The 25,632-nt window shown below is 38.5% G+C and overlaps 2 protein-coding genes across 8 annotated transcripts; both read right to left on the bottom strand.

The window, feature by feature from the left end:
* Positions 1 to 4,904: 4,904 nt before the first annotated feature.
* LOC122079199 (plastid division protein CDP1, chloroplastic) lies at positions 4,905 to 25,349 on the bottom strand. 7 transcript variants are annotated; one of them, XR_006140351.1, is made up of 13 exons: positions 24,657 to 25,346; positions 19,034 to 19,147; positions 18,750 to 18,887; positions 17,931 to 18,035; positions 17,715 to 17,837; positions 17,027 to 17,395; positions 16,443 to 16,538; positions 16,217 to 16,336; positions 9,304 to 9,369; positions 8,440 to 9,216; positions 7,677 to 7,867; positions 5,818 to 6,021; positions 4,905 to 5,240 (listed from the first exon to the last, which is right to left on the bottom strand). XR_006140351.1 is itself a non-coding variant. In XM_042645466.1 (12 exons), exons 1-12 carry the CDS (start codon positions 24,930 to 24,932, stop codon positions 5,937 to 5,939), a joined length of 2,460 nt encoding a protein of 819 aa, XP_042501400.1. In that variant the 5' UTR covers positions 24,933 to 25,346; the 3' UTR covers positions 4,905 to 5,936. The 7 variants fall into 7 exon arrangements, 2 of the variants coding, with proteins under 2 accessions (XP_042501400.1, XP_042501398.1); XR_006140348.1 differs by having other exon boundaries at positions 4,905 to 5,517; XR_006140350.1 differs by having other exon boundaries at positions 4,905 to 5,617.
* LOC122079200 lies at positions 13,542 to 15,661 on the bottom strand. The gene is made up of 2 exons (XM_042645467.1): positions 14,310 to 15,661; positions 13,542 to 14,005 (listed from the first exon to the last, which is right to left on the bottom strand). Exons 1-2 carry the CDS (start codon positions 14,631 to 14,633, stop codon positions 13,625 to 13,627), a joined length of 705 nt encoding a protein of 234 aa, XP_042501401.1. The 5' UTR covers positions 14,634 to 15,661; the 3' UTR covers positions 13,542 to 13,624.
* Positions 25,350 to 25,632: the final 283 nt, after the last annotated feature.

The following is a 25,632-nucleotide window of genomic DNA, read 5'->3' on the forward strand; positions in this document are numbered from 1 at the left end:
ACGAATGGTGGGGTTGCAGATCCAAGAAGTGTGGTGGAAAGGTCCAAGATGGTTGTAGGTACAAAACTAAGATCAACAGATCATAGCAAACAGATCAGGAAAGTGCAATAGAGACACATGATCAATATAGCTGGATTTCAGATGAAATGGGTGTAGGATCAACAGATCAGAGCAACTGGGATCGTTTAAGGAAAGTGCAAAACAAGCACATTGGATTTATAATCTCATTCATGCATCACTCCTCGATCTTATCTTTTTGGGGTCACTTACGTAGGGGTGTTTAGTACTCTTACTTGTTTGGTTACTATTTATAAAATAAATTATATAATGAGAAAATAAGTTTCAGTTTTCACCTTCAGCTTTGAGCTTCGAGTGAAAGTAATGATAGGATTTGCGGTTTTTTATTGGAAAAGTATAAAACATATTGAAGTTACATATTTACTATTGATTTTGAGTAGTTTAGCACATGTGCTCATTTAAGGTAGTAAAAAATCAACATAAATGATTTGTTGCCATAAATTACAAACAACTTGAGAGTAATTTGTGATTTTAGATTTGTTCTAATTTAATACAAATAGAAATAAGTACTATAAATAATACCAAACACTTGTAAAAATAGAAATAAGTCAAACAAATACAAATAGAAATTAAACCAAAGAGACCCGAATTTACATAGGATTTAGAAATAATTCATCCATATTCAACATGAACCCTAATACCACATAGCATATACCACATCAGGTCTTACGTAGGAATATCAAAATATTTCATCCACACGAAGTGCAATATTCCTAAGGCGATAACCTTTGATTGATTTACATAGGAATATATAAATAGTGAATCCATATTCAAGTATAATCCTAAAATCATAACAAAATCCAACCTGATCTTGCATAGGAATAAAAGAATATATCACCATATCAAAAATATTATTTTCATTACAATAATATCTAAAACCTTATCTTAATTTATTGTGATCAATTATATAAAAATTCCAAGCAAGAATGAACACGAGGATTCATGCAAATCATAGATGATAGTAATTGATACTAATTGCTTCGTAGAAAGCAAAGGAAAACTGCAAATCATTGAGTATGTCTATTTTCTTTCATATTATTCTTACCTTTTCATACTTGCAATCTGCCTGCACTTTGTACTTATATAGGAATAAGAAATAAATTAATCACCACTTCAGGACATTATCTCTAATTCCACAAAAAAATAATATGAAGGAAAATAGACATATTCAATCATATAGATATCAATTTAGTCCATCATATTGTTTCGTGAAGATTAAAAAAAAAAAAAAAAAAAAAGGAAGAAGAAGAAGAAGAAGAAAGTAATAATAGTACATGAAATTTATGAACACATCTGATCCTTGTTGACTGCAGAGAGGTGATAAATAAGACCATTAATTATCACAAGACTTTCCTTTCTTAGCATCAGAATCTTGTGTTCTTTGCTCATAATTTTCGTTATCTCCTCCTTTACATCTTTCAGTTCTTCAAGAAGTATATCAATCTTTTCATCCTTCTCCTTCTTCTCAGAACAAAGACTTTGAATCTCTTCCTGAGGAACAATCCTTCCTTCAGAAAGATCAGTCTTGAGAAGTGCAATCCTGTTTGAAAGATCTTTGAAGTCTGGGACCCATTCCTTTATCTCATCATAGGCCACTGAAGCGTTTGCCGCCATATTCTCAATCAAATCAAAAATTCCTTTATGCTCAATGATCAGTTGATCCAGAACTTCATCTAAGTGTACTTCCTTTTGAATAATCTTCTCGAGATGTCTCACTTCATATTCTTCCAATAAGCTTCTTGACTCTTCATCCATACTGCTAAACTTTTGGATGCCAAGGCAACGGTTATGACAAGCAGTGAAATAAGATAGAAACGATATGGAGAGGAAGAGGAAGGAATGTAATTTGAAGAGTTTAGTTTTTGAAATGGAAAGGGTGCCTAGAGAAATCCTTTTCATGTATATGTGAGAGAGAGAGAGAGAGAGAGAGAGAGAGAGAGAGAGAGAGAAAACTTGTTCTCCACACCATGTATGAGAGAGAGAGAGCAAACTTGTTCTCCACACCATGCATAGTTCTATATAAGAGATTCTTCTACCAAAAAAACAAATGTTTGGAAATTCTGGAAACTTTTAATCTTAATAGCGGGCCCACCACAACTGTGAAACATTTTTCCCATTTTCCATTACTTACGCCCGATAGCTGCAATCTCAGTGGTAGCCAAAGAAATGGAACTACTCATAAAGGTAGCATTACTTGCGGATCAGGAATTTATTTATCGCTTTTCAGTAAAGAGAGAATCTCATCTCTCTCTATCCATCATGATTTTACTCTATGATTAGATTTGTGCAATAGTGAGTTTCGCATCGATGACTCTTGCCCACTCTTGCCCCTTGTTGGCTAAGGTCCGAAGTACTCTTTCTTGTTCCTTTTTTAAGTCCAACAATCAGATTCTATGGTTGAAGAGACTTTTTCCTCACCAGTCTTTTTTCAGGATGCCATTATGTACGTCCAACCCAATTTTTTGCTAAGTTTCTACATCACCATTGTATGGGTCCTTAAAGTTGTGACTCAATTTTTTATATGGGCAAATACAAAGCTTCAAAAATTGGTTGACGATAACAATGAAAAAAAAAAAAAAAAAAATCCTAATATTGTGGGTATCCCAATTGATATGTGACTTTGGCCATAATAATGGCCATACAATATAAAGTACTCTAATAATGTACTTTTTCAATGAGAGAGAGAGAGAGAGAGAGAGAGAGAGAGAGAGAGAGAGAGAGAAGTCCCGCTAGTGAGATGCAGGGGGCAGGGAGTCAGTGGGGGGAGGGCAGGGGCAGAGCGAGGTGGCGTGGAGCGGGGTGGGGTGATGGGTAGGGTCGAAGGGAAGAGTGGGCACAAGGGCTCCCTTTATCTGTAGTGGTAGATTCTATGTTTTGTTAGGAAAAACACCAATAAATACGAAGAAAACATACACAGATTCATATAAGCCATAGAGATTTAACAAGGTTCACACACCGATGTGATGTGCTATGTCTTTGAATGAAGAAAAAGATGATTCACTAATGTTAAAAGAAAAGTTACAATAGATACATCTCTCAAGAACACCCAAATCGTAGTAAGAAAACTTACCCATAAACCCTAACACGAAAGCCCCCAAAACTTACAATGCTTCTCAACAAGATGAATATATATATATATATATATATATTCCTCCAAGTTTGGTTGATCCATCGGGTCACGGTAGGTTAGGTCGTACTGTACCAACCCAGTGTACAAGGCTCCGGCTACTAGCTATAGCGTCTAGGAGGGGCATATGTACGTAGCCTTACCCTTTACTTCGCAAGACAGGCTATTTCCAAGTTTCGAATCTATAACCAACATGTGGCAATAGTACAACTTAACCGTTGTGCCATAGGCTAGCAAAGTCCTATGAATTATGTTTGTTAACTAGGACATTCGTAAACTTTTGAAACTTCGGATCACATTTAGACCACTTTCACTAGTTATTTTGTCTGAAAATTTTCCATTATAATTATGTATATGATATAATTATCACATTACCCCAACTAAGCACCCATTAACCACCACATGGAAGTTGTTATAGTAGGAATAATGGTGAATAGAGCAACTCAGAAAAATTTACTAATGAAATATTTATCTGTTTTCCCTTGTACAAGATGACAACAGTGGGCGAGCCTGTGGCACAATGGTTAAGTTGCACTATTACAACATATTGATCACAAATTCAAAACTTGGAAACAGCCTCTCTTGCAAAGCAGGGGGTAAAGATGCATACATTTGCCCCTCCTAGACCCTGTAATAGGAGAAGCCTGGTGCACTTAGTTGCTCTTCTACTGGATGGCAACAGTGGGAACTGGTGGTTGAAAGTCTCAAATTATACACCAGTGGGTTATTGGCCAAAGGCCTTATTTACTTATTTAGCTAATGGTGCCAATATAGTTGCTTGGGGAGGGCTTGGACAGGCTGGTTCTAATGGAGCTAGCCCTCCAATTGGAAGTGGCCGTTTCCCAGATGATCCATATCCAGTTTTTTTTCAATAGTTGGAGTTTGAGAATGATCAAGTTTATGTATCCAAAGGTTTGTGAATTTAGCTGGAAGAGTTGTGTTTTTGTTAACATACATTCTCAAAGCAAATTTGAATTTATGAATGTTCTAGATTTGGCGCTGTAACTCGTTTAGCTTCCCACTTCTCACTCTCACTCTCACTCCATGCTTTGGGCACTTAAAGTTGCATGCCAAGTATGGTATAATGTAGAAATCCAAAGGTTCCCCATTACTGGAATGGTGAGCGTGTATTTAAGATGCTGGGAGCTACAATTTCTACTCATATTAGCTCTCCTCTCATCAACCCTTTTCTTAAAGAGCATTTCACCTGTTTCAGTTTTGTCCTCACTTTTGTATTCGGAATTTAGCTCCTTTTGTTGGAACATTGATTCTGCCCAGTTATGGATTAGTGCTGTAAAGAACAACATCAGAACCTGGTTTTTCTCCAAATGAACTTCCAAATTATAAGCTCTGAATCATCTCCAACTTCAGACTGCTTATCAGATTCCGAATTCAGTGGAAATGGAGGAACAAACCTACACGAGTGAACAATTCAGAAGGTAGTATGAACACAATTCTCATACTAGATATCACAATGAATGCAGAAAAATATATAATCCCAATTTAATAAGGGGGGTGGGGGAGGTGGGGAATGAGATGAAGGATGTCCACCCTCTGCACAGATTATGTCTCCTCTTCAGTTGGAGAATGATCTGGAGCAACAGCACAATGGGAACCTTTCTTCCTCTTCGGGTGAAACTGGGAGTCTTGATCAATGACAGGAATTGTTTTTTTGGACCCAAAACAGGAAACCTAGTCCGCTGGAAATAAATTAAAATTCCTAGATACCAAACCAGAGATCTGGAAAATTATCAACACTCAAAAGTGTGGTTAATCAAACCTTAGTAAAGAATAATAATCAAGAATTCAAGATTGTCATCCCCAACATATGGCATAGATTCTAAAATGAATGTTACGAATGGCCCCAGCTAAACAGTGATGCAGCATGCAGCTATCCTCCTCTGCAATCTGTTGTCTCTGTTCTGATCCATGATGCAACAGGAACCTGTATTGCGGCAAAAGGGCAGCTATTTCAGCAGAAACTGCAGAGGATGCCAAGGTGAAGGGGCTTCTGGTGGCTACATAACTAGCTTTCCTGGAAAAATGTGAGATGGATGTTCATGAGCCTTTCAGTTTGTGAAGAAAGGAGAAACAGTATGGCACAGGCATCTTTTTCCTTTTAACTGTCAAACTATTATGCGATATTCTGAAGTAAGCTTACTCCGAAAAAACCAAGCACAAACACTCATCTTTCTTGTATGAACAAATGTTAGAAAGCATATTCCCATCTTTCAAAGGAAAACTCCGTTATGGCATGTCTAGGCCTGCAAGGGAGCTAGATGGACTTTTCTCCTTCTCCATCCATATAGGACCTGTGATTTGTTCATCATAATCAAAGAAATGTAGGTAATCCCATCCAAGGTAGGTTCACATTTCTAAGTTTTCTTTAGAAACTTTGCTCAAAAACACCGCCTGATGATAAGAACCTCCAACAAAAACAAGATTTAACCCTGGAATGAGAAAATTTAACCAGGATGCAAAGAAAAATAATGCCACAGAGAACAATAACTAGTGTTCAACTCTCCTTGGGGCCCTACATATCAAAAAATAAATAAATAAATAGTGTTCCATCATATACACAGTTCCAAGGTGAAACAGAAACACTCACTTACCCTTAGACACCAAAGTTCCATGCCCCCAAGTATTCACAATAAAACATAATGATAGTAAATAAAGGGAGCAGAGGGAACTAAATCTGCAGCTTGACAGCCATCTTCATGATTAGCGTGAATCATCTTGTAGTTTGGACGTGGCATCTACAGAATTTCCATGAGCCATCGCATTGTCTTCTTAAAGCATAATGAATTTTGTATTTGCTGCAAACAAACCATTAAACAAAATAAACTGGACAGTTTCATACTGTCAAATAACCAAAGCACTGCTTGCTCGAGCTATATGTAGTTAATGTAACAAATAGGGAATGAACCTCCCTCAAGAACAACATCCAAATGCTGGACCCACCTCAGACACGTGCCAAAGACTAATAGAAGTGTATGATCCTTATTCTTCAGGAAATGGGACTCCTTATTACTAATTTAAACAACTGATTCAACTTTGAAGATAGTTAAGGACAAAAATAGCCATCAATGTCATGGCCTTAGTTCCTCAAATGACTGCACTTTCATAGGGAGACTAACAAACAAAGGGGGAATAATGTGCATCACAAGGTTTTGTGAACTTTGTCTTCGTTGCAAGGGAACCCTCAGAAATTCTCTGGCTTCACTGCATAGGACCACGGATCCAATCAGAGTAATATCTGAGAAATTTGAACTTTTTGGCTGAAATAGGCATTCATCCTATTCTGTATGTTTTTGCACATGTTGCACAGCTACTTATACTCAGAAGAATTATATATTCTGTACATGCTTACACTTAGCTACTGTTCACTGCCATTGCACCTAAAAGCTCAAACTGTTAGGGAAGGGCAACGTCAAGATCCCATGTCTAGCAGCTATTTCTACCACGTCGGGGACTGAATTTGTGGTTCTAACCAGTTGGTATATAAGATATTCACTATATAGGTCATATGTCAAATTTAGTGGTGCATCTCCACCGTGATACCTTTATTCCATAATTGTTAGGCAACACCTATGTGCCTAGTTGGTGTCACCTTGATGCATTGGGTAGCCTAGACGCCGTAACAACTATGCTTTATTCAGATACATGGCTAAATCCAATTTGGCAGAGACTTGACAGATGCAGCTGAAATGTGGACATTTCCATGGTTTAGAAGCCAACCAGACAGCCACATGGCAAAGAAACCCAAGAATAGCTTCCTTATCATCATCATTATTACTAGAGGATGGATTCTCTATGTAGGTTTGCAATCTGCCATGTGGCAGCTTAGCTAGGTGCTCAGATTTTGTGGAGAAATGGCCCACATTCTACTCTGTGGTATAACAGTAGTATCAACACAAAAGGAGCTCACAATGTGGCAGAATAAAACTTCAAAAAATCAATCCAAAACCCTAATGTATCTTAAAATGAATTTGGTATTGGTAGGATTTGGAAATTTAAGGCTAATCTTTGTTTACTTTTATACTATATAGGGACATTGCCAAGTCTGGATCCAGATAATCTGACAAAGACTCGACTTGCCTAACCGAAACCGATTATTAGATTGTCTGATATTATGATTCAAAACAGGAGTATATGGATTAGGAGCAGATATCAGATCTAACCTCCCCCACTTTATGCTCTAGTTGGACAGGTAATAGTCGAGGAGGAAAAGTCCAGAACATGGTGGGGCATACCATTGTGTTGGTACACCAAACTTGACTTAGACACTTGGTACACCAAACTTGACCTTTATCAGTCAAATGGATCCCAAAACAGTTGGAATGACCACAGCAGCCATCCACATGAATCATAATAAGTGACCCATGTAATGAAGGCTTTTAAGTTTCCAACTTAGAAAACCTATTCCCCTTACTACTGCAGGGTTAATAGAATCTATTTTTATAAAATTCACCTGTAATAATTTGGGTTCTTTGCCTGATATTCATCAACAAGCTCCGCTGCTTCTTCAAGGAGAGCCTCAATTTCTGCGATCTCCCCACCAGTCCCATCCAGAAAAATGTCAGCCCTCAAGATAGACAAATGCAGCAGAACAAATCTCCAATAACAAGAACTAGATTTTGCCGCATCAGCCAAATCCTGCCACTGCACATCATACATGCACATAGAATCACCATACCATTTAAAATTGGATAGAACAAACATCACATGACCATTCATGTTGTCACATGTATGCACAGAGGCAACACAGATTGGAATGATGAAGCAGGACTCCTTTAACCAATCCCATATAGTTGGAATAAGGGTTTACATCACGGACACATGCACGTGCCTCATCAGGACCATGTTTTCAGCTTTCACAACATCAATTCACAATGAATCCCATTAAGATGATTCTTATCACAGAAGATGCAGTGCCAGTAGAAAATGAAGGCTGATACCAGATAGTTGGCCCACTCGCTTGAGTGGTATCTAACGGCTGCATGGTCTGAGCACTTCAATGAAAATTAGGGGCAAAAAAGGAGGGAGAGAATTCTAATGGATGGGTGAAGATTTACAATCACCAAGATTATTTTTTTTGTTTACCTGAATAAGCACTAAATCAACAAGGTCCTCAGTGAGGAAAAACATCTCACTGAAAAAGAGGACACCCAGAAAACGGGGAAAGAAAAAAGTGGGGGAAGAATTAAATTCATAATAATTTTTTGTACATTCACCTGAGAGAGCATTGATTCCGCAAGGATCTCAGAGAGGCTCAGAATACAATGGCTTGGCCCAAGAGCTTGAGCTTTGAACGCTTGCCATTGTTTAACTAGGGTTTCAGCTTCTTCAATGGGCATTGGTTTCTTGTTTTGTGCCTTATTTAAGAGACAAAGTTCATCAGCAGGCCATGAACTCTGAAAGGTTCCCCCACCAAAGGGATACTTGAACTGATTCCTAAACATCAAGAACAGCTTTCCAAGTCTTCCGCCAATATTACTCCCATCAATACAGGCAGGACCTGCATGATCCAGAGAAGGATTTACGGTCCAAGCAAGGGAATTTATGTGCATCTTTGGTTTATTGGAGTTCAACCTAGACCCACTTCTGAAATGCCCAAACTGCATTCCCAACACTTTGAAGGTTGCAAATACAAAGCATCCTAATATCGTAGACAACATGATTCTTGCAACCACATTGCCTGAGGCCCACCAGCTTTCTGAAACTTTCTTATGATGTGATCCCAGGTTTCTCTTCAGTTGAACAGATCCAGTACTGCCTTCACTAGCAGTCTTGCTTCCCATTAACGAGCTCTCAGTGTTAGTTGGAGCCAGTTGCTTTACTGCCAGACCCAGGTGTCGACTATAGTTCAAATGTTGAAGAGGTTTTCCAGCAGTTACGGGATCAGGTGCAACAAAAGTTGGTCTACGACATCCACTAAGCATATTTTGGCGAGTTCCTTTACAGTGTTTGCTTGTCCCAAGTGCCTTCTTTTCACCACCAAAAAAGTTGACCTGCAAAGATGATGCATATGTAAATCAAAATATAGTTTCCTGTAAAAGTTTCTTGTTTCGTTTCTGATCCACCATTGAAGATCTCACCAAAGAAGGAGAGCAGTCTCGCGTATCTGGAAACAGACCAAGCACAGCATCCTTTAGCCATATTTCCTGGTCAATTTCAGTAGGCCGTCTGGCATAAGAAGATATCAAACTTAAGGAAAATATAGAATGTTAAAATTGCAGTCAGTTTTACATTAAGAAGAAATCTAGCCCCTTGGAGGCACCTCAGAACTGATGAGTGGAACTGACATCACCTTCTTTATGGCCTTTTTCAAATAAGGAAGTAGTTAAATTTTTTTTTTCTTTCCTTTTTCTTCTAGTTTTGAGAGACACGGGTAGAGTTGGAGCACCAATATGAACCCCAGTATCTCTACGATGTAGAGGAAAGTGAGAATAAGCACTTATGCCTCTCTTTTTTCCTCCTCAGTTTTTAATGGATACCTTTTGGTGTCCTTCACTTGTTTGTGTTTGTAGTGCTCTAGAAATAGGTTGCATATAACCAATGTGCCCAAGTTTAAGACAGGACAACTACAGACAAAACCCTAATCAAATCAATGACAAGTTTGGTTTTATCAATGGGGTACTTAACAACCAGGATTATCACCAAATGGAAAATCCTTGCCACATAATCCTTCACTTTTGGTAAGCCAGGCACTGAAGGGGTACGGAAGAAATAAGGACAACTACAGACCAGGACCCTAATCGAATCAGTGAGAAGTTTGGTTTTTATCAATGGGGTACCTTACAACCAGGATTATCACCAGATGAAAAATCCTTGCCACATAATCATTCACTTTGGTAAGTCAGGCACTGGAGGGGTACAGAAGAAATAAGGAACACGACAACATCGGGCCAAAAAAGTTTATTATTCAAATGGTGCAGATCTTTTAATTGATCTGATAAAGTATGGCTAGCAGAGGGAGCTGTCACTGATTGATGACCTGTACAATTAATCATGCAGTAAGTCACACTTAAAGCAAGGCAGAAGCACGTATAATCCATGGAAATGCAGCAACATATACTTCACATTTTCTATTGCTTTCTAAGATTTAATATTTTATGCTGCTAAAGTATGTAAACGGAAAATAGTTACCAAAAGTCCAAAGTAAACATTTATGCCTCTGGAAGCAACAAATGGAGACACTAACGTGATAGAATGGAAAGTCTGAAATTCTATGGGGATGAATATAGGACCAATCATGGTTCAAAATTTCAACCGAAATGTTGAAATTTCAGCAACCATTTCGGTCTCGACATTGGTTGAAACGATATGGTATGCGAATTGAGAAGTCCTTTTCAATGGATCATATTTTGGTGCCATTTCAAGGGGATATTTTGACCATTTTAGGGTATATTTAGCTTCCATTTCAGCCATTTCGGCCATTTTGGTGGTACATTTTGGCGATTTTTATCCCAGTTGGAACCAAACTGTTGAACCTTGGGACCAATATTGCAGAGCTTAGCAAGAACTTTCCTGCAATAGATAGAAAAACTTGTACCAAATGCATCTGAGACAGAGCACATATATTTTGTTACAATCTCAGAAGCTGTAGCTAAACCAGAAACAAGAATGAAAAGAAAGAGAGAAAAGAGAAGGAGAGAGAAAGAAGATGAAGTAACCAAAGGTAGTCTCAAGAATAGAGAGCAACCTAAGATTAATTCAATGTGAATGTAATCTTAGGTTCTCATAAGGATATATAGCATTAGGTCACAAAAAGAGACATTACAGCCCCTCACTTACAAGGGGAAAAGACCAAAAAAGGACAAACAAATATGACAGGGACCAAAAAGTCCCTGTCGTAGGTGTTGTTTTAGCACTATTCCCTGTTTGGGAATAGCACTAAATCAACACTACCCCTCAAGCTGGAGCATATAAATCTCCCATGCTCTGCTTGGTACAACTACTGCGGAAGCTAGGAGTAAATAAGGACTTAGTGAACATATCAGCCAACTGATTCTTTGATAACACAAACGGAGTCTCAATCAGTTTCTTTAGAACAGCATCACGAACAAAGTGGCTGTCCACCTCTATATGTTTGGTCCTCTCATGGAAGACCGGATTGCTAGCACTATACACGGAAGCTTGGTTGTCACAATGCATCTGCATAGGTTTGGTTACTGGAAATCCCAATTCCAAGAGTAACGAACGTAACCACATCAATTCAGCTGTAGTATGAGCCATAGCTCTGTATTCTGCCTCTGCACTAGATCGGGCAATAGTGGTCTATTTCTTGCTACGCCACGTGACCAAATTACCTCCAACAAAGGTATAATATCCAGTGGTAGATCTCCGATCACTAGCAGAACCAGCCCAATCAGCATCAGAGTAGCCAACAAGATCTATATGTCCATTAAGACTATACGCTAGCCCTTTGCCAAAGGCCCTCTTTAGGTAGTGGAGAACACGAACAACAACGTCCCAATGAGCCTTCTGAGAATACTGCATGAACTGACTGAGAACTCCAATAGCATAGGAGATATCAGAACGAGTCACAGTAAGGTAAATTAGCTTTCCAATTAGACATCTGTACTGATGTATATCCTGAAGAGGTTCACCATCATCAACACCAAACTTTTGGTGAGGATCCATAGGAATATCAACCGGCTCGGATGCAAGCATCCCAGTATCAGATAGGAGGTCCACTACATACTTCCTTTGGGATAGATTGATCCCTTTCTTGCTTCGGATTACCTCTATGCCAAGGAAATAATGAAGTTGGCCTAGATCCTTTGTCTGAAAATGATGCTGGAGGTGTCTTTTCACTTCAGCAATTCTTGTTTCATCATTGCCAGTCAGAATGATATCATCAACATACACTACCAACACAACCAACCTGTCACCCCTATGGCGAACAAACAGAGTGATCAGAGTAACACTAAGAAAATCTACAAGTAACTATGGTAGCACTGAACTATCAAACCATGCCCGAGGAGATTGTTTGAGCCTATAGATCGCTTTGTGTAAGCGACACACCGGACCTTTATTCACCCCCTGAGCAACATACCCGGGAGATTGCTCAATATAAACTTCCTCCTGTAGATCACCATACAAGAAGACGTTTTTGATGTCCAACTGAAATAAAGGCCAATCAAAGTTGACAGCAAGAGAGATAAAAACAAGAACAGAGTCAAGTCTAGCAACCGGGGAGAAAGTCTCAAAGTAATCAACACCATAAGTCGAAGTGTAACCCTTGGCCACTAGACGAGTCTCCAACCGCTCAACAAATCCATCAGAGTGATACTTAACAGTATATACCCAGCGAAATTTCACCAGGTCCTTACTAAGAGGTAAATCTACCAGACTCCAGGTACCACGACTTAAGAGAGCACCCATTTCCACATCTATGGCACCCTTCCATCCAGGGGTATGAAGAGCCTCAGAATGAGTACGGGGAACACAAGTAGTAGAAAGAGATAAAGCAAGGCCATAAACAGATGGTGGAAGGTGAGAGATAGACATAAACTTATCAATAGGGTAAACAACCAAGGATTTTTTAGTGCAAGAACGTATACCTTTCCTATTAGCAATTGGTAAGTCATCAGATGGATCAGAAGGATGAACTTCACTAGAGGAAGGGAGCGATGGAGAGGGTGTAGTAGCTGGATCAATAACCTCGCCACGGGACTGTCCAACCCTCAACCAGCGCCGATAAACCTATAGAGGAGGTGGAACAGGTGCACTGGGACTAAGGGTGTCAGGAAGCGGTATAAGGGATGGAATGGGAGGAGGAGAGGTAAATGACCACTCCTCAGTAGGCTGAGACACCTGTTCAGAAAAGAACGAAGTACCTACAAAAAAGGTCAAATTGGCACTAATAAAGTTCCAGTGAGCGACAGGATCATAGCACTTGTATCCTTTTTGGGTACGAGAGTAGCCCAAAAAAATACATTTAATAGCCCGTGGATATAATTTATCCACATGCATGTGAAGATTATGAACAAAGCATACACACCCAAAAACCCGGGGAGGAAGAGGAAAACTAGGTAGATTAGGGTATAAGATAGAAAATGGAGACCTATTCGAAAGAACAGAAGAAGGCATGTGATTAATCAAATGAAATGCAATTAAAACTCCATTCCAAAACTGCTTAGGAACATGCATATGTATCATAATAGCCCAAGCTACCTCTTGGAGGTGCCAGTTCTTGTGCTCAACAACCCCATTTTGCTGTTGGGTATATACGCAACTAGTTTGATGAACCATGCCATGGGTATCAAAAAAGTTAGAAATATCATTTTGAGTATATTCCAAAGCATTCTCAGAACGAAAAATCTTAATGGAAATACCAAACTGAGTTTTTATTTCATTATAGAATTTTTTGAACACAGATAGAAAATCAGATCTGTCCTTTAACATGTAAAGTCATGTGAGGCAAGAATGATCATCTACAAATGTAACAAAATAGCGAAAACCAAACCTATTACTAACTCTGCAAGGACCCCATATATCAGAATGAACTAAAGAAAACGACGGACTATGAGACACTGATCGATATGGAAAAGACACCTGATGGTGTTTACCCAACTCACAAGCCTCACACTCTAATGTAGAAATATGTAGAAAACTGGGAAACAAAAGCTGTAGTCTAGGTAAGGCCAAGTGTCCTAGACAGCAGTGCCATTGGAATGGAGAGACATCCCCAACAGCAGTAGCAGCAACAGAAGTGGGAAGACAACCACTGTTGAGGTAATACAATCCATCCTTTTCACACCCTCCATCAATTGTCTTCCTCGAGTGAAGATCCTGAAAAATACAATAAGAGGGAAAAAATTTACTGAGCAAGTGAGAGATCTAGTTAATTAACTCACAGAAAGAAAACTTAATGGAAATTGAGGTATATGTAATATGGACGATAGGTGCAATGAAGTAGGAGAAATAGTACCATGTCCAAGGACAGGGGTGGATGTACCATTAGCAAGAATGATAGATATAGAACTAGTACTGGATAAGAAGGTCTGAAAAAGTGATGACTTACCAGTCATGTGAGCGGAAGCACTTGAATCAATGATCCAGGGGGTAGATGTAGTGGAAAGAAAGGTTGATGTACCTGTATGCGCAAGGGTAGCAGTGGAAGTGGAGGCACCATGGATGTATTAGAAGAAGCCTCAAGAGAGTGCAAGCGCCGGAGTAACTGGTTGATGTCATCGCGCATACTAGTAGAAGAATCTCCTGAAGCAGGTGTAGGAGTAGTAGTCGCAGGGGATACAGTATCGGTACCATCATCAGACACTGTATGATTAGCTAACTGAGTTGTCAATTTTGGCTTGCCATGCTTGGCCCAGCACGTCTCTACAGTGTGTTTAGGTTTCCCATAGTAAGTACACCGGCAATCAGTGCGATCCGAGGACTGTCCACTAAAACCTCGACCCATAGGACCACATCCTCCGCAACCGCGCCCACGGCCACGGTTAGCAAATAGTGTAGAATTATCTCTGGAAGGCTGATCAGATTTGGATGAGGAGGTGATATGCTGTAGACATGAGAAAGCATCATTCAAAGTAGGGACCGTATCATCAGCAAGTAGATGGCCCTTTACTGCCTTCAGATCACTATTCAGTCTAGCCAAAAATTTGGAAACAAAGAACTCATTCCACGGAGCCTTCAACTTCTCAATATCAGTAGTCAGGGGTTGGAAGACATTAAGCTTCCATCATCCCCTTAAAGGCACTGTAATACTCAGAGAGGGATTTGTCAGATTGACGAAACTGAAAAAGCTTCTCATATATGTTATAGATCTGTGTCATGTTCTTCTCTTGGGAGTATGTTTCTTTCAGATCATCCCATACCCTTGGCTGTAGAATGGAACATAAAATTGGCAGCAACATCTGGTTCCATATTGTTCCACAACCAGATCAAAATTAAGGCATTCTCTTCCATCCAATTGCCATACTTAGCATCATCAGGCAAAGAAGCCTCAGAAGTGGTATAGCTCAGTTTGCCTTTAGCTAACAAATACACCTTAACAGACTGAGCCCAAAGAAGATAGTTCGAGCTCCCTTTGAGCTTGATAGAGGTGATCTGGACATTGATATTATCCAATGCAGAAGAAGCAATAGTAGAAGAAATAGTAGAAGTAGTAACAGGCACAATCCCAGCCATGACAATCAAATAGCGTAGCTAGCAAGCAATAGGATGAACGTATCCAGATAGGTAGTAAAGCAATTCAGATCTGAAAACTTAGCAATCAATCCAACATTCCTTACCACAATTCAGATATGACCATGTAGGCATCAATAGAATATATCACCAACAAGCAAGCAACTATATGCATCAAACAACTCATATAGGCAAGATAAAATAGATCAATCAATCAAGAAAAGCAGCTTCAAACCTGGCTGCCATCATATAGGTAGGGTAAAATAAAGAAAGGGGAGGTGGCAGCTTCAAATCATCAAGCAATCAGCCACTTACTCCAACAGTAAAGGTAAGGTAGATCTTGACAAAGCAGAAATCACTCCATTAGAGAATAGATAATAGTAGTTGCAGAATAAGTGGCTGCGCACATAGAAGAAGAACCTCGAGATCGTAACCAGCAGATTTCTTGTCTTCGGAACTCAATTAATTTAACTACAGCAGCTCTGATACCATGTTACAATCTCAGAAGCTGTAGCTAAACCAGAAAACCAGAAACAAGAATGAAAAGAAAAAGAGAAGGAGAGAGGAAGAAGATGAAGTAACCAAAGGTAGTCTCAAGAATAGAGAGCAACCTAAGATTAATTCAATGTGAATGTAATCTTAGGTTCTCATAAGGATATATAGCATTAGGTCACAAAAAGAGACATTACAGCCCCTCACAAGGGAAAAGACCAAAAAAGGACAAATAAAGATGACAGGGACCAAAAAGTCCCTGTCGTAGGCGCTGTTTTAGCGTTATTCCCTGTTTGGGAATAGCACTAAATCAACATATTTCAAGATTCCAATATCCCATGATTTGGGAAGTTATAACCAACATACCAATGAGGGGTTCACACTGGAACCATCTTTGATGTCTTTTCCCAGAAGAAAATTTTGTGAAGTAGGACCTGAATTAATCTCAAGCTGCTGGAGCCTTTCAATAGCCTCCGCCTCGTCTCCCTGTATATCAATATTTAATTTCTAAATATTCTAATACAAAAAAGAATAGAATGCAAGACAAATAGGAAAAGAAAAAGAGGAGAGAGAGAGAGAGAGAGCACCATACCTGCCCAAGAAGGAAAGAACAAAGCGCTTCCTCAAATTTCAAATCAATACCTTCTGATGCTACTAAACACTCACAGATGGTCTTTGCTTTGTTGATCTAAATGGCAACAATATGAATAACATACATTAGTAAGGACATCTCAGTAACAAATGTTATCTCATGAATAATATGGGAAATGAAAAACTCGAGTTTTTCCTTTTTAGCTACACTTCTTGTTCTTCTGATATATTTAGGAAAGTATCTTCTACAAAAAATAATAATAATAATAATAATAACAAATAAATAAATAAAACTATAAAACTGTGTTTTAAGCTTAAAGTTCTGCAAACCTAATTGACTTTATATTACAAATGTCAATCTGTTGAAATTTTATACACCATCATCATGATTTATTTTAAAAAGGTTGAGAGTTTCCACTTAGACGTCCACTATATTGCAATAAATAAAAAATAAATTAAAAAAAAAAAACTTTATTTTATTAAAGGCTGCAACTGACATTGCTATATCTTTGAAAAACTTTGGAGAAATTCATTACAAATATTAAGAAACAAGCCAACATCAAGTCCAGGCATGTGAAAGAATACCAGCTCTATTTGTTTGCTTGAAAAACCCACAGCAATATGAGCTATCATGGCCATGTAAAAGCAACTAAAATCAACTACAACCCGTTGATTCTGTGACTCAAGTGATTTCCTGTTCTTGCGAATAGCAGCTATGTTGTCCCATGGAAGAAGATCTACTATTTCTGTAGCCATAAGCTTGTTCAGAGACTGGCTCAAGAAGCAAGGCCAATCTTGGACTCGACAGGCTGTCTCCACATCAAGGCCCTGCCTGAGCAATTCACGCAAGGCTGCAATTGCACCCCGTCTGCGTTCTGCATTTTCAGGTGTGTGAGGCATGCCTAGTAACTCCAATGTGCAAGCAGGTGCAAGCTCCTCCAAAGATTCTTCTATCTAAATCCCATGGCCAACAAATAAGTAGTGTGTGGACCAAACAATTGCATCCTATCCAGTGAATCTTTAAAGCAAACTGAAGATGATAATGATCCTAACCATCAGACTGAAATTTTTTTGAACCAAAAGAATGAAACAGGTCAGATGATTAAATCAACATCATCACCACTGTGCAGCCATGGACAGGATATTTCCACAGAGAACAATCTAAATGCCACCTTAGAGTGTGTGCCATCTGCACATCACTGGTAAATTATTCCCAGTGGAAAGGTGCAGAGAAGCATAGATTGGAGGCAGAAACAAAAATAAGGGTTATTACCTGAGATAACAGTGGCATCTTCCCCAAAGAAATTTTGCTCCTGAGTAAGTACTGAGCACGAGCAAGGGCTTCAAATCCTTGTGATACTTTGTTTTTCTCAAAACCAATCTTAGCAATTGCACACTTCAAGAAAGTACCTATTATAAGAAAGGGGAGCATAACAAGATTGCAAGAAAAAAATTAGTGCAATCCCTGATCTTTTCTGATTTATCTCACCTCGGCTAGTGCCATAGACAGAAGAAAATCATGAATATATGGTTTAGCATCTGGATGTTGAAGTGCTGCTCGGCCTATTTCTAGAACCAACTTTTCTTCTCCAACCTGGAATAGAACCCAGATGTGTCAATACCCAATGTGAAGAAGTAGGAGTTTTTAACATGTCAAACTGAGGCTGCCTGACCATGAGTCAAGTTAGGCAGATACCAAAGCCAACTTTATGAAAACAATTCCTCTAAAGTATACAAAAATGAACTTGTCTAAGGCCCTCTTTGGTATCATTTTTCTTTTTGATTTTTGTTCACAAGAATGGTTTTGGTTGCATTTGGTATCATTTATGAAGCTTGTTTCTATTCAAAAAAATTTGGTAAAACACAAAAACCAAAAAGAGATCAAGAGTCATTTATGTGTTTTGGCCAAAAATGATTTTCAGTTATTTTTCCGCTGGACTTTAATGAACATGTGCTTAAAGGCTCAATATGGAGGGGTAAAGTAGTCATTTGCTTTGTAATTAGAAATCCAAGCCCCTTGCCCCCTCTTCGTTAGTTCAAAGTGGAGAAAGAGAGTTAAAGGAAAGATGGGTGAAGGGAATATCTTCACCCATTTCCATAAAAAACTATTTTGCATATAGAGATACCAAACTATTTCTCACAAAAAATCATTTTTGTCAAGTAGTTACCAAACCATTTTATGTTTTGATAAAAAATGGTTTTCATTAATGATTTTTGTTAAATAGATAAAAATAAAAAAGAAAAATGATATCTAAACAACTCAAACTTTTAGAAAAAATATATTCCCAATGTAGACAGATAGGTATACCTCTTGTAGGAGACAAAGAGCACCAGGCAACCAAGCCCATGGAATTCTAAGTGAAGATTTGGGTGGGATCTTTTCCCTTGCATTACCAGCATACTCTGGTTCAAAAAGAAGCTTATCCCTCACATCCATTAAAAGTTCCTGCAAACCAAACATAGAAAACCAATATATATATATATATATATCAATATAAAAGCAGCTTTGTACATAAGGCATGAACCAAAAAACAAATTGGATAAAGTATAAACTCAAATGAAACATTGAAATATATAAAATTTTCCATTTACCTGCCGAGATACAAGAACATCCAAGGTGTAACCTTCTTCAATCTCAGCACTTTTCAGATCCATCACTGACTTCACAATATTGTCCTTCTCAGCTTGATCAGGCACCCCAATGATCTACAAGATCATTTGAAAATGACGAAGAATAAGTAGATCAATGCAAACCAAATAAAAGAAAACCAAAGAAAGGTAGACAAATTTGCACCATTGGCTAAAAATTTCTCCATTTCCAATCAATACACAACTATTTCTGCAAAAATCTTAAATTGTCACCTCATGTTGCACCTATCATACATGTATAGGATTGTCTCAGAATCCTACATACACAAGATCTCTGATACAGTGAAAATAAAAAAATGGGATTGAGGGGCTCAGAGAAGTATTATATGGAATTTATTAATTTTAAATATTTTAAAATTATATTTACATCTTTTGTATTACCAAAGAGCAAGAGATTTATACATGTGTCTAACTAAGTTACTTTTATAGTCTTCATGTATGAGTATAATAGTAGTTATAACTTATAACGTATTCAGGTTGATTGCCTTCCACTTTCTTAAATTGTTTAAGCCTTAATTTCTTCAGAAGAGAGAGCTTTTCTCGAAAGTCAAAATATATTCCACTTGGCATTTTGTTGAGGTCCAAATTTTGCAGACATGTCTACACCATCATCTTCAGTCCAGTAAATGTCAACACAATCTCATTTTCCCATGTGAAAACCAAATGATAATCATGAGCCAGTGACAACTACATTAAATTCCTCTGGTATAGAACTCGCCACACGAATCAGTTTAGAGGAGAGAATACAATTCACCTCATGATCCTAGGAGACCAACATCAATCCCAGCTGGTCTGGAATACCCCATACTGCTTACATCAAAATTGAGCTTAATGGCTGTGGGAGTGGGAGAAGTCCATTGATAGTCCTGTTCTCACAGCACAGCATCTCCCATCACCACACGTAAAGGAATGCCATGAAACAATGGAAAAGTCCAACACAAGGCACACAACATTACAGTTTCACACAAATTTTGCAATGACTTTGTTTTAGTATCCAACCCAAAAGTTAGCCGATGTGGGATTATTCCCAACAGACCCCACCCCCCCCACCCCCCAAGGCCGGAAGGGAGGGGGGAACATCCTATTATTCCTCTCCTTCCAAATGTTCCACAGTATGTCCATCACCATATAACCATAGTCAGGTTTTCCAACTTGACTCGTCCTCTCAAAATTTTAATGACTCGGCCAAGTCATGTTTTTTACCACTAATGCCTTAATTTTTCTAATGAGAAGTGAGAATTGTGAACAAGAGATTTCACTTTTTGAATCTTTTCTACTATTTTAATACTTCTTTTTTTTTTTTGGAGGGGGGGGGGGGGGATTAACCTATTTTAGTATGTTATCACATTATATGAAGTGAAAGCTCTCTGCCGCATTGTCTCCTCCATCTCCCTTTCCCTTTTGATTTATTCTGCAGATTTTCTATCTTGGACTTCTTGTAGAGAGCCCAGAAGAGTTACATGCTGTCGATAAAGAAGATGAAAGATGGTGAAGTGAAGAAGAGATTGGGGGAAGCAGCATGACGAGGCTGAGCAGAGATCAGAGGAAGAGACGATGAGGATCGAAAAAAGGGTGAGGATCTGGAGGGGAGAGGGAAGAAGAAGAGGGCAACCGAGATGTACTCGTACTCTGAGTTGCAGCAGTTCTCAACTTGTTCGATCTGCATAAAAATGACACTCAACTCTTCCATTGGACACTCTTCTCTTAAATTCCTTTTGAGTTACATAATTTTTTTCCCCTGAAAATTGTAAACAAAAACTTAAATCTGGATATTTCTTTGAATCCCTCTCTTTCTCAGGACAAAGAGTATGAGTTGCCACACATAGAGAGATTCATCTCTTGGACCAATCAACTATGAATCATGCAACTCAGTGGCTGTCAATGACTCAGTCAAAAATACCGAGCCCCAATGAAAATCAGACCGACCAGGACCCAGTCCAGTCATTTCTAAGCCTGGGCGATCTCCACAACTCTTGGCCAGCTTTTATGGTTTTTTTACGACAACTGAGTCAAAACCTGGTTTTCAACTATGGATATAACTCATCAGAACCCAAACAAGCACCAAAACGACATAAGGTCAAGAGAATATCCTGGCAAAATGTCCAAAAGATACCAAACAACCAAAGGAAAGGGGTCCATACCTCTTCCACAAATACACATTGGATGGAGCAATGTCCCTCCATCCACCCAGCGTAAGTGTCCTAAGGAAGCAAAATCTAGAATCCATCCTTCTCATCATGACAATTGTGTTTACTTTTCCAGCCCAATCTACAAATTCAGCTAATAAAAACACTCAAGTTCAAGTAACAAACCTTACTAGCATGACCACGAACTTGTTTAATACAACAACTCAGACTTATCCCAACCAAATGGGGTCGGCCACATGGATCATTGCCCTCCAATCAGCTCTATTCGACGTCATACTTGATACAAGACCTAAGCTATGCATATCTTTCCTCACCACTTATCCTAAGGTCATTTTAGGTCTATCCCTAATTCTTTTAGATCCTTCAATCTGAAGCAAATCACTTCCCCGTACTAGAGCATCCAAACGTCTCCATTGAACATGGCCATGCCACCTTAAATGACTTTCTTGTAGTTTATCATATATTGAGGCTACTTCCAAACTAGCTCTAACATGCCTTACTTTATGTTTCCTAATTTTACCATTCATCCATCTCAACATCCATATCTCCACTACATTGAGTTTATCTATATGGTGCTTCTTAACTACCCAACATTCCACACCATATATCATAACCGGTCGTATGCCCTATAAAATTTATCTACTTTCATCCTGCTTAAAGCTTCTTTTACTTCAAACACACTGATTTTGTGTATATATCTACGACAAGTGGTGTCTTGATGGGTAATGCAGTCTTCCAAAACACTATCTAATGCAGGAGTAGATTACAAGTAACTGTTATAGAGCTGGAGAGAGAGAGGTGCAGCCAGGGCTGTAGGAGTCCGATTGAGTTGCACTCTTGGGCGTAAATAGTCCCTAGGGAGGGTACAAAAACTCCCAAAGTAGAGAGGATTCTGACGGCTGGTTGTGAAGTTACAAGCTTTCTTGATTTTCTGACCTTAGAGAGAAAACTGAGAAGAACCTTCGTGAACAGCAGTTGAATGCTTCCAACAGTGACTAGGTAAGGATCATGGGACCCTTATGAGGCTTGGAATACCCTAATTGAAGACCTGGCTGAATAGAGTACAGAAAAGAGAAAGAGAGGAGATCGATCTCTCTCCTATTCCTACTAGGATTGCTAATCGGTTCTGATTACTGGAGACTTTTATCAAAATCTGAACTATACCTCTTGAATGTTATAGCAAATAAAAAAAAAAAGAATAAAATAGATGGGGGATTGAGAAGGGTGAAAGAGAATAAAGGAAGTGGCTATCTCAGCCTGGGCTTCTCACCCACAGCTATCTCAGCTGCTCTAAGCATTTAGTTGCAAACTTTCTTTCATAAATGCAAGCTTTCTTTCATTCAAATCTGTCCAATAATGGTACATATGCCTCTCTATTTATAGAGAAGAAGTTTACAATCATACTAATACTAGGAGCTAGTTTCCCAATAGGACTAGACACTCCTACTACAACTAGAAGTTAGTTTCCTAATAGGACTAGACACTCCTATTACAACTAGGAATTCAAAATAGGACTAGGACTTGACTTTATGACTCCAACATCGAGTAGGACTAACTAACTAATAGTCCATATAGGACTTTACAACCAACTAATGGCCTAATGGGCCTTTATTGAATTAAATAGCAATTAATTAAACTAACGAATAAAATCCCGTTTTCCTACCTTCTACCCATATTTTAGGCCTATTAAAGTGGTCCATTTCAAAGAAAACCTATGGGATCAAAGGCCCAACACATACATAACACAACCCAAGGCTTATTTGCAATAAAATAAACCCAAGTGACTTATCTACATCACTATCACTTGAAGTGCCTCCATTTAGTAGGCTGTAGAAATAAATTTTCCATCTCTTTTTCATGTCTTCATCCCTTATTAGTTCTTTACCATCTTCACTTTTAATACATCTAACATGGTTGAGATCTTTACTCTTCCTTTCATTCATTTTAGTCATCTTATAGATAGTTTTTTCCCCATCCTTTGTGCTCAGATTATTATAAAAACCTTAATACTTCTTCGCCCTTGCTTTTCCCACAATATTTTTAGCTTCATTTCTGAAAATTTTATACATTTGTAGATCCTCTACATCCTTTTTTTTTAGGTGAATAAATAAATTCATTAACCAAGCAAGAGAAAAATTATATACAAGGGAAAAAAGGCGCAAGCCCTCTTAGGAGGGGAAACCACCGTCAACACAAAAGGGACTAGACCAAAAGAAAAAGGAGGGGGGGGGGAGAACAGCCCAAAGGCACAAGTCCTTTGCCATCTCTCAAAACTAGCTTTTATAGTCTTACAGCTACTTGAACATCACAATCCCCCCCCCCACCAAGTCCCCCTAGAGGAATGATGTTTTCCTTCCGATTCTCCAAGGATATCTTTAGCAAATTTTTTAATACAAGTACTCATCTCGTTCCACATTGTATTAGTGTCTCCCTCAAAAGTTCCATTTTCCTTGTTTGACGACTTAATCAGTAAATGATCTCAAGGTATCTCCTTTTAACATCCACCACCTTATCCTAGGGCAAATAATCTCACCTTTCTTACTATCATGCGTAGTGAGGTTTAAAGATCATCATTACTATTTTCTTATGAATCTGCGTAGGGCAAATAACCTTACTAGCTTGACCATGAACTTGTTTAATATGCTTTATACAAATTAAAAATCAAAAGATCATCATTCCAAAATTGAATCGATCTTTGCGGGATTGATTAATCCACAAATAGTCTATTGCTATTTCTTTTCTTTTCTTTTCTTTTTTTTTCTTTTTTGGGTCAAAGAACAAGAGGACCTATGTACTTTCAAACCATCCAAAGCCTTCTCTGTCACCAACCCATGTATCAGAATCAGATCTTATCCTTGTAACACAATGTAAAAACAGACAGATGGGCAAGACATTCCTGCCTGACAATATCAGGATCCACATGGAAACAATGTGCAAAATAAAGAGTGGAGAACAAATGCAATGGACCACACATGAAGCTGAAAAAAAGGATGATTTGTGCACATAGCCAAGGAAAAACCAATAATATTTCCTTAGCAGTCTTCAATGAGCCACTGCCCCATTTACCACATCACAATTCGGTGGATTGTCCTAATGGTGGCATCAAGCCTACAAAGTCCTGAACTTATTCAGAACTACGTTGAACACATAGTTACACAGGTCTAGGGTGAGTAAACAATCTAATATTAATCAAGATTATCCCACATTGAACACCCCGCAGCCCTGAAAATTATTAAATTAAGACACATTTTCAAACGTAATTTGACTGGCAACTCAATAGCTTAACCGACATTGTAAAACTATCCGCAATGGTGACCTACTTCTCACAAACAAATCTAAAATGCAGAAATTAAGATTAACAAACAGTACATTCATACCAAATTTAGGAAGCTGGACAAATAAATAAATGAATCACAAACCTGATAGCAAGTAACAGGGATTTCAACACCAGTCCTAATCTGGTCATTCTCAACCGTCTGCAACTCGGCCACATTCAATCTCCCATACCCGATAACACCTCTATATCTTGACTGAAAACCTTCGCGAAAAAACCCATTTGGGAGTCTAGAGATGGCGCTTCCGGTGCCCGAAAGAGAGACAGAAACACCCAAATTCGAATCTCTCTGCTCCTCGTGAACGATATTGCGACAACCACAGCAGGAAGGGAGGCTCAGAGTCAAATGGGTCAATGCCATGGCAGGAACCAAAACCCTAACCTAATTGTTTGCATTCTATCATGGGAACTACGGCCATTACAGTAGAGCTTCGATTGAAGATCAGAAATGAAGAAAGAATGGGAGGAACAAGGAAGAGTTTGCAACCATTTTGGATTAAAAAAATTGAGAATTCTGAGCTAATCGTTGATGGAAGAGCTCGAAATGTTAGTTGGGTTTTCGAAAAAGACTTGGAAAACTCTTTTGACTTTTTCAGTGTAATTTCAATAACCGTTGCAGGGCAGGCCGTTTGCTTTCCGAAGGAGGAACTGTGATTTACATCGATAATGTTTCGTTTCCGAGATATGGAAATATAAAAAAAGCAGAGTATACCTAGCGCACAAGTGAAGAGATTCTGCCATTGTGACGGTTGAGATGAACCATAATGTATGTAATCTTACCCCACTTTTTGGAGAGCATATTTCTTAAATTGAATCCATGATCACTTGATCACAAAAAGACAACCTTACCATTACATAAAGGTCTATTCTCCAATACGAGAGACATATATAAAGTATGTAAATGACACGTTCAAGTGTTCAACATTCCTGTGAGTGCAAAAAAGATATTTTGGTAAAATGCATGGGAAAATTAGATTATAGGGAAATGAAGTGGAAGAAATGATATATTTTTCTCACATTGATATTTACTTGTATGGAAAAAGGTTCTTACACTGACAATG

The sequence above is a fragment of the Macadamia integrifolia genome, chromosome 5, assembly GCF_013358625.1.
Source record: "Macadamia integrifolia cultivar HAES 741 chromosome 5, SCU_Mint_v3, whole genome shotgun sequence".
In the NCBI taxonomy this organism is placed as follows: domain Eukaryota; kingdom Viridiplantae; phylum Streptophyta; class Magnoliopsida; order Proteales; family Proteaceae; genus Macadamia; species Macadamia integrifolia.